Consider the following 14,143-nt stretch of genomic DNA (forward strand, 5'->3'; position numbering starts at 1 on the left):
AAGAAAATAGCAGAGAAATCATGTTCAAAGTCAAAGCAAAATGAATGCAAAATGCCCTGTGCTTTTCTTCCTGAGAGTCCTATGAACAACTTCCTGCCCACAACTCCAGAGCTTTCCTGGGAACTCACAGCCTCCTCCATCCATGCCTGAAGCATGTTGCCTAGGGCACAGACACCTGCCTTCCAGGAGAGGAGAGCAAACCTGAGCTATAGAGTCTAGTCCTAACCCTTTGCCTTGTTTAAATACACTTCAGAAGCCCCTTGCGAGGGCTGTGTCTTCAAATATTTTTTTTTTTACTATTTTTACAATTGGAGAAGAACAATGATCCGTTAGCATTCCTGGGGGTGGCCATTAGAGAATTCCCTCTGTAACTATTTTACTGTTCTCTCTTGACCCACTACTCTGATTTTAAAGGAAAGCCTGTCTATCCACATGCACCAGGAAATGATGTACTGATTTAAAATACCAGAACTCATATGGCATGAAGGGAACTTGTCCTGTGAAGAAAAGCCATTCCTATAATGGATTAACAAGTCAGAAAGTTTATTTTTACTGTTAACAAATCCTATTCTTCCTATAATAGCTTTGGCCTTGGCAGAGCATCCTACTGTCGAGTCTGACCACTATCATACAGACGAGGAGAAAAGGTGACAGAGTCAGGATCACTTTCAACCAAATGCCTCTACCAATGACTTAACCCCAATGACAGTTTTATCTTTGACTCACAGAACAAGATACAAATTTGTGTACTAAAGCTTCCCTCTTTCAGCGTCTCAAAATATTTTTAATTTAATTTTTAGTATTGGTTTTAATATTGTTTTTGTTTGTTTGTGTGTTTTACTTTCTAGTAGTTCAGATATTTCCTAAAGCAAAAACTAAGGGGTATTACACAAAGATGAAAAGAAAAAAAAATCCCCACTAAAGAGCCCCACAATAAAAGGATGCATCCTTTATAGGTCATTTCCCCAAAGAAAAGTTACCATGGTGGGGCTGGGGTTGTGGCTCAGAGGTAGAGCACCCACCTAGCATGTGTGGGACACTGGGTTTAATCCTCAGCACCACATAAAAATAAAATGAAGATATTGTTTCCACCTATAACTAAAAAACTAAATATTTTTTTTTAAAAAATACCATGGAGATGAGCTAAGATTCAAAGATGTCAGAAAGGGTGAAAAAAGTGCCATAACCTGTAGGCAGGAGCAGGTGAGGGCAGGGCAGGGGTGGAGGTGGGCCCTGTTCTGTGTTCTCTGTGCCTTTGCCTAGCTCATCCTTTTGTCCAGCTGAGAGCACACTCACAGTCCCTCTGCTCTCTCACCCAAACCCTCCTCCTCCTTCACAAATCAGCTCAACTCTCAGCAGGTCTATGAAGCCTGTGTACCTGCTCTAGGCTTGTCCTCTGTCCCTGGCTCCACCCAGCCATTCTGATTGTGGAGTGGCCACCTAGCTCCACACAGTGTGGACTGTGTTCTATGGACCCAGAACAAGGCTCAAGGCCTATCTCATCCAAGCTGCATAGCCCCTCAGCCTAGGTCCAACTGCTGGTTTCCCCACCTTTTAGGTATGGACCTATTTACCCCTGAGGCTGTAGGGGATGGATCTAGATGCCTGGATCCCAACTAGGTCACTCCCTCTGGACTGAACAGGAGACAGATACAGGGGAGACACTCTAGAGAACAAAGTGTGACAAACAGTGGAGGAGGAGATGACTCACCATCCCCAACTGTGACCAACAGTGGGAAGTCTGAGCAATGGCCCAACAGAACACCAAAGCACCCTCTCTGCCTCCTCAGGAAAGAGAAGTCCCTTTGGGTGAGATGCTTTAACCCAAGGTGTCAAATTGGAAATAAACTTCTTAGAAGCTTCTGGAAGCAAGAAAGATCCCCAGCAAAAGGAATAAAGCCATCCAGGTTATCAGTCTGACTGTCACAGCATAACATGCCTGTATTCAAGGAATACTTACTTATTCTATTTAATAATAGCTCCAGGAGCAAAAGTAGTGTTTTGGATGTGAAGTGTCCCCTAAAAGCTCACATGTGAGACAATGCAAGACTGTTCAGAGGGAAAATGACTGGGTTGGAAGAGTCTTAACCTGATCTGTGAATTAATCCCCTGATAGGGATTAACTGAGTGGTAACTGAAGGGGTAGGGTGTGGCTAGAGGAGGTGGGAATTAGGGCGTGGCTTTGATGTATATATTTGTATCTGGAGAGTGCAGTCTCTCTCTTTGCTTCCTGGTCACCATGATGTGACCTGCTTCCCTCTAACACCCTCTCCAGCCATGATGTTCAGCCTTACTTTGAATGGAGCCGGCCTTCTCTGGACTAAGATCTCTGAAACCACGAGCCCTCAAGTGAACTTTTCCTCCTTACAGTTGTTGTGATCAGATACTTTTCATCACAGCAGCAAAAAAGGTTGACTAAACCAGGTAGTGATGCTGGCAAATCTACTACAGCATATTATCATAATCCTTCTATTTTATTATTAGTTGCTAACCTCTCACTTCACCTAATTTACAAACTAAACTGTATCACAAGTCTGTTATGTATAGGACAGAACACTGTATGTAAGATTCAGTCCTATCTTTGATTTTAGGCATCCACTGGGAGTCTTGGAATGTGCCCCAAGGATAAGAAGAAATGACCACATCCATTATTAAAATAAAGGGAACTCATCTGTCTCTTGACTTTGCACAGTCACCTCCCATTACCACATCAAGGGCACAGGGCAGCATCTTGTCTGCTGGGCCTACCTGACAGCGAGGATGTGCACTGGCTGGGAGCGCAGCACTTTCTGCCTCAGGGACGCCTGTGGCTGGGCAGGCTTTGAGGCCGAGGCTGGTGGCTGGCTGCGGGCATGCTGCCCATTCTGCAGGAGAGGCACCGTATCGGACTGCATGTTGCAAGCTGAGTAAAGGCTCTCCAGAGATGCGTTCATTTCACTCACCAGCACTTCCAGGTCCACATCATCCTCTGTACATGAAAAGGCAAGAACAGAATGAAATGTTAGTGGCAGCAAGGTTTCATACCCAAATGTGCATTTTTTGGTGACTGGTCACCAAAGTCAACAATATTTTTTACATATTACATAAGGATTCATAAATATCTTCAAGTAACCAAACATATTGCATTAATAATTACTGATACATAGAGCCATAATTCAATCGCACCTCCACATGTCTTTACAGGGAGTACCAGGTGGAGCCCCTGAATAGCTTAATACCCTCCTTCTACACCTCTTTCCTTCCTCCCCACTGTCACTGGAGTGGGCTGTGCATAGCCAAGGTTATATAACATGACCCCACTGTCCTAGTCTTTGTTGGCAGGATCCCAAGTGGACAGTGAGCCCTAAGGCCAGACTCTTCTTCCTTCCTTGAAATTCCAGAAGTACAACAAAGACAAGAACAGAGTGGCACCAAACCTTGACACCAGTCCCAGTCCAACAAAACTAAAAGGTGGAGAGACAGTGGCATAGAAGTCACTGTGCAGCTACTGCTAAAACACATGCTTACAGACTTCTAGGCACCACCCTCCACCCCTTGAGTGGCCTGAAGTCTGAGGAAGCCCATTCTGACAGTGGAGGGCATGAATCACACGTAGACAGAAGGCACGATGGTATGGAGGGCAAGCCAAAGAGAATGACAGGAAACACAGAGAAAGGTATGAGTGAGCACACAAGGGCTGTGATGGTTAACTGTGTGTGTCAACTGGCTGAGCCATGGTATTCCAGCTTATCATCCAAATAGAAGTTTTCCTTTTAACAACCAAATAGAAGTTGTGCTGAAGGTGTTACTTACATTAATATTTAAATCAGTGGACATGGAGCAGGCAGACTGCCTTTGCCTTATCCAATCAGGCAAAGGCCAAAAAGAAGAGGACTGACTTCCTGGGGGGAAGGTGCAATTCTATCTCTAGACTTGAAACACAGTTCTTTCCTGAGTCCCCAGCCTACTGCCTACCCTGTGCATTTTGGACTTGCCAGCCTCCACAATCATTTGACTTCAGTGTGCATCTCTCTACATACATCTTATGGGTTCTTACTGATTCTGTCTCTAGAAAACCCTGACTGCACAGAGACATAGGGATGTAAGAGTACACAGAGATGGAGGAGAGTGGGGATGGGAAAAGAGACAAGGAACCAGGACTAGGTCACATAGGCAGCCCAGGGAAGACACATAAAACATTCTCCCACCTCTATAATAATTGTATTTTCATGTGTTTAAGCTATTTTGAGCTTGTTTTTTATCTGTCACCAATGTTTCCTAATAAAACTGACCCCTTTTTTTATTTTTGCATTTTCAGCTTTGCCCCTTTTTAATAAAAACCAAACAAATAATCACCTAGGCTCACTGTAATGCAGAACTTTGCAACTAACATAATTCACCATCTTATTTGCTCCCAAAATAATCTCAAGTGACATTCATCCCACACATAAGAATCACAGACATCAAGACCCTCATGCTACTAAAGGCTACATACAGGCTTCTAATAGGGAGGAAGTAACACAGAGACATTTGCAAACTTGGACACTGCAAACTTGCTTATTCTGGCCCTGCTCCTATTGCCTTGAGGCCCAGGGCGAGAGACTCAGCTTTCTATTCTTGGCGTCTTCAAATCTAACATGGGGTGAGCAATAGTAGTCACACCTTTGGGGGAGGGGGAGGATTACGCTTTACATAGTGCCTGGCATGGAGTAAACAGTAAGATGCTATTTATTAGCTCTATTTCATCTATTCCTTACAAAATAATATAAAGCGGTCACGACTAACTAGTTTAACAGCTCAACATATAGGTCTGGAGGACTTAGGTCACACAAGCAGTGTCTATAGAACCTAGAATTTGAAAACAAATTTAGCTACTCATTTGACCTCACCAGGTGTGTGCACAACAGATGAGCACACAGCTCTTCCTGGAACACTTGGCTCTTCTTGCCTCTCCGGTTCCCTACACAAAAGCCTCGAATGACAGCTGGGGAGTGGAGCTTAGTGGTAAAGCACTTGCCTAGCATGCTCAAGGCATGGGGCTTGATCCTAGTACTAAAAAAAAAAAAGTCTCAGAGGGTCTTTGCTTTGGCTTCCCTTATTTCAAGACTAAAGGGCATAACAGAACAAAATCACTTCAAAACCCAGCCTAAAGAAGGCCTGGCAGCCAAAATGGTACAGAGAATGGGAGAGAATAGAACAGGGTTGCCTAATGGTTAGCATCTGGGCATCTGTGGTCAGCAGGACAAGGGGTAAAGCAATGTACAGTTACAGGAAACCTTGGGCAGAAGAAGAAGGGCCATGGAATCCTCCATGTGCTCCTTACCCTCCAAGAAATGGTACCCAAAGAGGGTCTCTGATGAGGCAGGTCATGCTCAAGGTCATGAGGAAGACAGACAGACATCAGGGGACTAAAATAGCAGCAATAAGACCATGATGTCTGATGTGCCCAGTCCCAGCTGGAATGAAGAATGGAAGCCATGTGGGAGAGATGCTGGGGTTGTTGAGTAAATAGGAACTGGGAAAGAATGGGGATCATTCTGAGAAAGGTGCAGACATCAAGTTGGACCTCAAAACTTGGACTGCCCTGAAGGTCCAGGGTCTGTGTGGGGAGAAAGAAGAAGAAAGGACGAGAATGCTGCTATAGTTCAGGTTATAAGCAGTCAAATATTAATCCTGTGGCCAGATATTAAAAGGACAAAAGTGCTGAATCAATAACTAATGGTCACCATATAATTAATAAATAATATATCACAAGGGAGAACTCTCGGGGTCAGCAGGCAGAACTCCTATTTATAGTTGGGGGTAGGGGAAGACAGTGGAAAAAAGTTGGTTGACAGAAAACCAGAACCTGTGGGAGCTAGTGTATACATGCCTGTAGTTTCTGCTGTCTGCTGACGCTGTGTGGCCTAGGAGAAATCCTCCTCTGTACAGCATCAGGGCAACACTTGGCAAAGGCACAAATGTCGGGAAGTAGCTGTCCAGAGACAGCCAACTGCTAATGAAAAGACTTCATTTCTATATTTATTAGGACCTCAGAGAACTCATTGTGAAGAAAAGTGTAAGTTACACTACAGCTCACAAACATGGGGCTTTGGGAAAGTTCTAGAATACATGCATCATGAATGCCACTCACCTACACTCACCGCATTTAGCTGATGTGGTAATAGTGGGTTAATCTAAGCACTGTAAAACAATTAAGGTCACATGCTGCTCTTAACTCACCATATTAACTGCTCAACATTTCCACCTTAATGGACCATTTAAGAATCAATACTGGGTGGAACACAAAGTTCACTGTAATTATGGAGTAAGTCTTGGGGAATGCACCAGGGGGGCCTCATCACCTGCACACGCAGACTGAGGGAGCTCTCTGCCAATCCAGTGGCACTTCATGGAGGGATGTTTTTTAAGTATTTAAAGACAGGAGGAACCCTGGCAGAACACAAAGGCCCCTGTTTTCACCGCTCACATCCTGCTTTAGAAATCAAACGGTAATTCAGTTCTTAATCTCAGACAGGTCTCCTCTGAGAAAATAAAATGTCTCGATTCTTGCTGGCATATTTTCAGCTGCAGTTATTTTCCCCCACTGGGTATTTCTGACAGCCCTTGGCAGTGCCCACCCCCAGTGACAGTCCCTAGTGTCTCTGGTCTTTTTGCTCCTGTTACTTCTCAGTCAACCAAATAATTCCTGGGTTACACCTCTGTAGTCAAGTCAAATGCAAAACAATTTTGACATTATTTACAGTAAATATATGGTAAACAGATGTCAAAACAGAAAGGTAACACATGTCCTCAGAATATTTTTACTCTCTTCCGAAGTAGGTTATTTACAACTAATTTCTACTTCAGTACATTTGGGTTTCTTTAAACACACAGCCAGGTTAATCTGGTAACATTCACTTAGTTATGATTTTCACAAATTGAATATATATATATATATATATATATATATATATATATGGATGCTTCAAACCTGTAAACATTCTACAGCTTTTAGAGCAAAAACAAAGCTTTTTAAAGAATCTGAAATGCCCTCCTGTAAAATAAACTTTAAAATGTCCTGCAGGGTCAGTTAGCATTTTATCTGTTTTGATAATAAAATGACTATAGTTATCTGACTTTAGGCAAACTTCCTTAAATTCTAAAGTGAAACAAAATGAAATCTTTCTAACACTACTTCATATTTTACAGCAAGTTTTTAAAACTCTTAGTGTAGACTAGGATGTTACTGAAATCACATTTAGTTCTTATAAACATTCCATATGGCTTGTGTTCCATCAGCTCATCCATCGCAGTGAGAATCCTGTATGTCTCTTCCATACATGCAGCCAACTTCTACATTCTTTTCTAGTCCTATGAATCCAAGTAGATCAATAATCACCCATTTGTGAAAGGCTTTCTGCCAGGTAATGGAAGTGGGAACATCAGAAAAACTGATGCTTCTGGAAATGAATGTTCAGATTAAGTATCTATTCAATGCTAACGTGGTACAAAAATATTTTCCATGAGCTTATCTTTCTGGAAGGAATTCTAGAAGTGAAAGGGAAAATGATTTTATATATAAAATGCTACTTCATATGAATTTGTGAGAATGTATTTACTGCACAAATATAGCCAAAAAACATGGCTGTTAGGTTATTAATAGTTACTTTCCTTCCTTAAATAACCCAGTCCAAAATTGGGCATGTACTTTGTCCCAAATATTTGAGTAGCTCATCTTAACTCAAATTCACATCTCTTCTCTGTCACTGTCATTAGCAAACTGAGGCTAGTTTAAGTTCTAAAATAAATTCAGGGAAACAAATTTGCATTTGGCTTTATAAACCATTTTGAGTGAATGTTTTCCACAAACCAAGAGAGACATGCTGACCAGGAAATGGCAAAGAGGAGAAAGATGGTGTTAGCAGAGGAAGATTTAACTTCCTACACCACCTTACCTCCTTAATGAATAATGCACTTCTTAGTTTACAGCACCATCTAGTGTCTTCTTTATGTTAATTAGAGATTAAAGATGGCATTGGATTCTCTTCAATAAATTATTGTGGCACCTTAAAGATATGCAATTTGCACCATGTGTTTAGAATACACCCACTACTTCTTTTCTGTGCAGACCCACATAAGTCCTGGTAATGTGCAGTGCCATCCCTGTTTCCTCTCTTATCCCTTCCTTTTATTTTTACATTGAGTGTCCATCTTGTTAGGGAACAAAGAGCTGTGGGACAGGGGTATGTGTCATATATGGTTAAGCAAGAACAGACTGAGTCCCTACAAACGAAAAAAAAGGTGGTACTATACCGGAAAAGTTTCTAAGAGAAGTGCAAAGGTCAAAGTTCCTACCCATGCCTATCTGGAAAAGAGCTGAAGGCTAGGCTGTGAAAGTGTTTAAACCCAGACCTGTTCACTTGGCAAGCTATTTCTGCTGACTTTTAACCAATTACACGTTATGCAAATGTAGCAGTCTTACTGAAATATTTTTGCATACCAATTCATCTTCTATTCTCATATTTTCTAAACACATGTGTATAGATCGCAATATAAATTGGTTTTGGCCATAAATATGCATATGAAAAATCAAGTACTATACTATTAGTATATTTTTCTGTATTATTATGAATATATTTCTGGATACTTGAGGATATTCAGCTAATGTAAAAGCAAATCACTTAATAACGCTAAAGAAAAACTCAAATGCAACTTCTAAATCATGTCACTATTTAAAACAAAAACAAAAACAAACAAACAAAAAAAAAAAAACACATGGAATTGATGTTCTATTGCAGTAATTCCTAAAGGCAGACAAGAAATAAAAGCTCCAGAATTAGTCTGTCTAGTAAATGTATGTAAGTACTCTCATATATAAAATCAGAGTTGTTCATCCATAATACCAAAATTTTCAGTGTTTATAAGAGAAACTTCTTTTCCTAACCTTGGATGAAAAGGGCATCCTTTTCTCTCTACCCAACTCACATCAATGTTAGTTAATTGCCAGTTTCAATCTCTATTTACTGAGAAAATGCATACGAACAAGCTGATTGAGTTAATAATTTGTAAGAACACCATGCTTTTTGTTGTTGTTTGTTTTCTTGCTTGGTGGCCGTATACATTTGGAAGAGTGCCTAGAGCAGCTGCTGGGCTCCAATCAATGCATTGTGCCTGTGTAAATTCTCTAGCCCCCACCTGGAGTCAAGGACCCACAGCTTATGTGAGAAGAATAATCATCCAAAGTATTTTCAATGATCTGCTGGTGATATGAATCTGGATAAAAATAAACACATATCCTACGTATACCACAGTCTAACAAAGCTAACCTCACAATGGCTCTTCTAATTTGTCAATGCTGGCTCAACCTATCTGTTGCATTGTATTTACAGGTGGCATCTTAGTGATTTTTCTTGTAATGCTTTTCCTTTTCCTAAAGCAAATGTAAGGCCATGCATTCAAGGAGGCTGCATACATATTAAGTCCTATAATCACGATTTCCAGTGCTAAGCATTTTCTTCTATCACGTTAGAACTTTATCTGAATCCTCCTCTAAGAACATCTACTAACAAGTTTTAGGTTCAGAATCCTACTCAACAGATCTGTAGATAATACGAGAAATGTTAACCACTGATTCTGCTTTCATGAAATTTATATGCTGTTCCCCTTAAAACTGCATTTAGATTCTAATATTCCTTCCAAGTAAAGTACTATCCCTGATGATTATTTAAGTATCCATAACTGCTAATTAGATTCTGAGCAATCAACAACCAACTGAGATCTAAACTTTGTGTACAACCAGGCAGATGAGCTGCAGAGTAGGCAGTCCACGGCTGCCTGACTGGACACATGAGCCATGTGGTGGTCGGGAGTTCCCTCGAGAAGCCTCAGGCTCCCTACCAGTGCAATGCAAGAGGACCCTGGACTCACTCCATACCCCAGTTCCACTCTAGACAAGCTGCTCCCCATCCTCAGGTCTCCTTCTACTCCTGACTTGGGGGATGATATCAACTAAGGCCCCAGGATGGTGACCAACTTCAGGGCTGCCTGCACCCCTTAATCTTTAGTTCCTTGAAGATATGAGGATTAACAATGGATGGAGAAAATCAGCACTGCAGAATTGAGTTGCTAAAATCATCTCTCTCTCATGGAAGGCGGAAGTGTTCTTGTAATTCCCAAATGCTAAAACTAGAAACAGTCTAGTTGTTGAGTGAATCCAGGTATATTATCCCCTCTCCTGTGTTATGAAGCCCTAAAAAAATCTTCCTGGGCATCTGAGTGTATTTGAGTTCATGGGGTTCTTTGGAAACATGAAAGCCAATGTTTTGACACATTTCTCTGCAAGTTCCAGGTTGCGTCTTTCATGTTTCCCGGGAGCTCCACCATTCCATCCACACCCGTGCAGCAACTTCCTCATCAAACACTCTGCACTGGCTATTCTACTTCTACACCTGCACTTCTGTTGAATTTTACAGACAGTGATGCCATACTGGTAGAATTCTAGATTTTGGTTGTGTTAATGTTGGGTAAAGGAGCCTTGTAGGCCCCTAGTCAACAAATCCAGAATGTTAGGTGATCCTCAGACCAGCCAGAGCAGGGGACAGCTTCTCTCCCATTCTTCTTCTCCCTCCCTCTTTGACTAGTGGCTGAAAAATTGGGAAGGGACCTGAAGGGCATGAGGGATGACTCCAGGACAGAATGGACAACAGCTCACCCCAGAATGCTTTGACCAACTGGCTAACTAGAATTATTTCATAACTTCTTGGTCCCTTCGCACAGTGTGAAGTGAGAATCACACCAGTTATGCAGTGTTACTAACAGTTCTTTTCAGGTAGACTACTAGAGTATTTCATTTTTACCTAAACTGTAGCTAACATTTCCCTCAGATCTAGAATCCCTTAGGAAAAGTCATTTATTTCCCCTCAAGCCAAGTCAAAGATCAGTATTTTGGTTAAGTGAGGGGAAAAGATTGGTTAACAATATTTTGAAAAGATAATCACACCTACCATTGCTTGATAACATCCTAACTAGGGAAAAAGTCCCACTTTTTTTTCTGGTACAGGGGATTGAACCCAGTGACACTTTACCATGAAACTATGTCTTGTTAAGTTGCTTAGGGCCTCACTAAATTGCTGAAGCTGGCAGACAACTTGAGATCCTCCTGCCTCAGCCTCCTGAGTCACTGGAATTACAAAAGTATACCACAGCACCTGGCTCCCATTTTTGCTTTTTAGTTTCCAAGACTTTTCTATTTCCTGTCATTTTTCACATAGACAAAAAAGCAACCTGCATGCTACTTTGTTTCTCTGCATTTTGACTTGTCATTTCATAAAAGTGGCTTGAAAAGCTTCAAGACAGAAATGAAAATCTACATTTTGGGAAACATATTTGAATCTGATGAAAGGTTACCTAATAAACTTCATTATGAAAAACAGATTTGGTAATTAGCAACTATGTTACAATTTCCATTCCAACCTAAAAGAGAAGGAAACATAAATGAGCTACACCTCAATGTCCTATTAAAACATTGCAATAGAAAATTTAGGTATATTAATATTTAATTGTTAAACATCTTCAATAATTAGATGAAAGTCCTAAGAGTCAATATAGTTATTCTTTGTTTCATTTACAAACTGTAAAAGCAGGAAAGTGGCCCTACATTTCCTTGGATTCTACATTCACATATTCAACCAACCATGGCTCAAAAATATTCAGGGGATAAACCAAACCAAACCAAAACAAAAAACCCTGTGCCTATATTAAACATAGGCAGATTTCCCCTTTATTATTCCCTAAACAAGCACTGTAACAACTATTTACAGTGTTGACTTTGCACTAGTTATTACAAGTAATTGAGAGATGATATGAAGTATATGGGAGGATGCACACAGGTTATATCCAAGAACTACACCATTTTGCAGAAGGGACTTGAATATCCAAAAAAAATTTGGCTTCTGTGGGGTCTTGGAACCAATCCCCCAAAGATCTGAAGGATAACCAAATATACCCAGGGAAACTAAAGACAGAGCTTTAAAAAAATGCATAACCATGCTGACAGCAGCACTACTTGTAACAACCAAAAGATGGGTACAACCTAGGTGTCCCTCAATGGATTAATGCATAAAGAATATGTAATATACACACAAAAGACTATTATTCAGCCTAGTAAGGAAAGAGATACTAGCCACCCTATAACATGGATGAACCTTGAGGACATTCTTTCCATGAAATAAGTTCATCACAAAAATTAGTAAATAAAAACCTTATGATCCACTTACATGAGGTCCCAAGAGAGGTCATATTCATGGAGACAGCGCAATGCTGGAAGCCAGGGTGGTGGGGTGTGGGGAATGGGGAGTTGGTATTTAATGGCTACAGAGTTTCAGCTGGGGAAGAAGACAGAGTTCTACAAATGGATGTTGGTGGTAGTTGTGCAACAAGGTAACTGTTCTTAAAGTCACTGAACTGCATGCTTCTTAAGAAGGTTAAGATGGCAAATTGTATTTTAGGCATGTTTTATCATAATTAACCATAGTAAAAAAAAAAGCCATTCTAAAATTGGATTTGTCAATACCCTCAAACATGGTCAATTAAAATCTGTCTTCCTAATCTACCTTAAATGTGACACAGTGCCACACTCACTCTTCATGAAGAGAGTCTCCACCCCATAGCACTATGCACTGCCCCTTCTGGTGAGCAAAAGGGGTCTGCCTTGGGCTCAGCTCCTTCTCACTCCAGCCCTTGTGGGGATCATTTATCCCTATCACTGAACTGCCCTCTCGTCACTGTTTTCTAGACTCTTGGGCCAGCATGCCTACTCAAACTGATCCTCCTCCATGATTGGAGCTGAAAAACTCCAGGAATGGATGTCACTCAGGGTGGCCAGTTTAGGGGCTGGGCTAACAGAAGTCAGCCTCAATGTGGTCTTGGATGATCAGTGGTGACACAGGCTTAGTTGTAGGAAAATGTCAAGGGACAGTTCTCAAAAAGAAATATTCAATCAACAAGATGAGGCATGGACCTGGTCAGGAGGAAAAATAAGACTCATAAAAACCCCAACAAGGAGGAGGCCCAAAGCAACAGGTGAGAATGTGCAAAGGCACCTGGAACTGGCTTCCCCTCCAGGTGATGACAAGCAGACTGGCTTGTTAAAGACAAGTCTGTCCATCTCTTTGTAGAGTTGCAGTAAACACATATTCCTTTATCCCAACAACAATAAGGATTTCTAGTACAAATTTTGCATGCTTCCTCCATCAATCCTCTGGACTGTGTTAGGTAGGATCTGCTCAAAGTGTTCACTTTATAATGGTATATGCAAACCCTCAGTGCCAACAGAGTCTCAATAAATAGAACTATATATACATAGAAAGTCTATCTACTCTTAGAGACAACCGTTTCCTCAGGGCGACTCCCCATATAGTTGGTATAGGCTAAGGTTTAGAGCAAATCTCAAAATCAAATCAAGATATCCTGGTGACTAGGCAATTCTACCTCTTCCACCACCACCACCACCACCAAAAAACAAACAAATAAACAAACCCCCAAAATAAAAGCAAGATAATGATTAATCCCTGTGTGCCTTGATTCCACTGAGATTTATATGTTAATCTACGTTTTAGGGCACTGTACAATAATCTATTTTTAAAATAAGGAAATCTACTTATTTTACTCAATGATTCCATTCATTAAAATTAAAGACCTGGCATCCAAGATTCAGTGAGTGTCACCTAGTAAAGTTTGTAAAGTATTCTTTCTTATATTTTATCTTGCCACATTGTTGCAAGGAAGCACCTGGGCATTACTAAATCTCTGTTGGGTCCTTTAAGACTGACTGAATTCTGCACCACAGAGCCTACACAACACACTAAAGGAATTTTCCACTACCAAAAAGTTTCACCCTGCCAAGTAAAGACCAAGGACCTGAGCTACGAATTGCATTTTAAAAGCACAGATTCAGCTATGCAATTTTTTTCTTTGTATTTTAGAAGAAACGGGGTAGGAGGAGAAATCTACCCAAAAAATATCATTTAAAAAGGGTGAAAGATAAACTGTATCTTTCTCAAGCAATTTAATGTTTCTTTTCAACCTTTTGATTTTAATTCCTAATTCTTCTATTACATCATAAATCAGGCAGAAGCCTGGGTACAAGAAACTATATAAATAACTTGTCATTCTGGAAGGTACC

At 40.8% G+C, this 14,143-nt stretch overlaps 1 protein-coding gene across 1 annotated transcript in view; it reads right to left on the bottom strand.

The window, feature by feature from the left end:
* LOC124099600 (growth factor receptor-bound protein 10) overlaps positions 1 to 2,987 on the bottom strand; it is a 45,956-nt gene extending 42,969 nt beyond the window's left edge. The window contains exon 1 of the mRNA XM_046454751.2: positions 2,749 to 2,987. Within this exon, the coding sequence (XP_046310707.2) occupies positions 2,749 to 2,933 (185 nt within the window). The 5' untranslated portion in view covers positions 2,934 to 2,987. The remainder of the gene's footprint in view (positions 1 to 2,748) is intronic.
* Between the last annotated feature and the right edge of the window lie 11,156 nt (positions 2,988 to 14,143).

The sequence above is a fragment of the Marmota monax genome, unplaced genomic scaffold (assembly GCF_021218885.2).
Source record: "Marmota monax isolate L192 unplaced genomic scaffold, Marmota_monax_Labrador192_F-V1.1 WCK01_AAM20220418_F8-fsc00961, whole genome shotgun sequence".
In the NCBI taxonomy this organism is placed as follows: Eukaryota; Metazoa; Chordata; class Mammalia; order Rodentia; family Sciuridae; genus Marmota; species Marmota monax.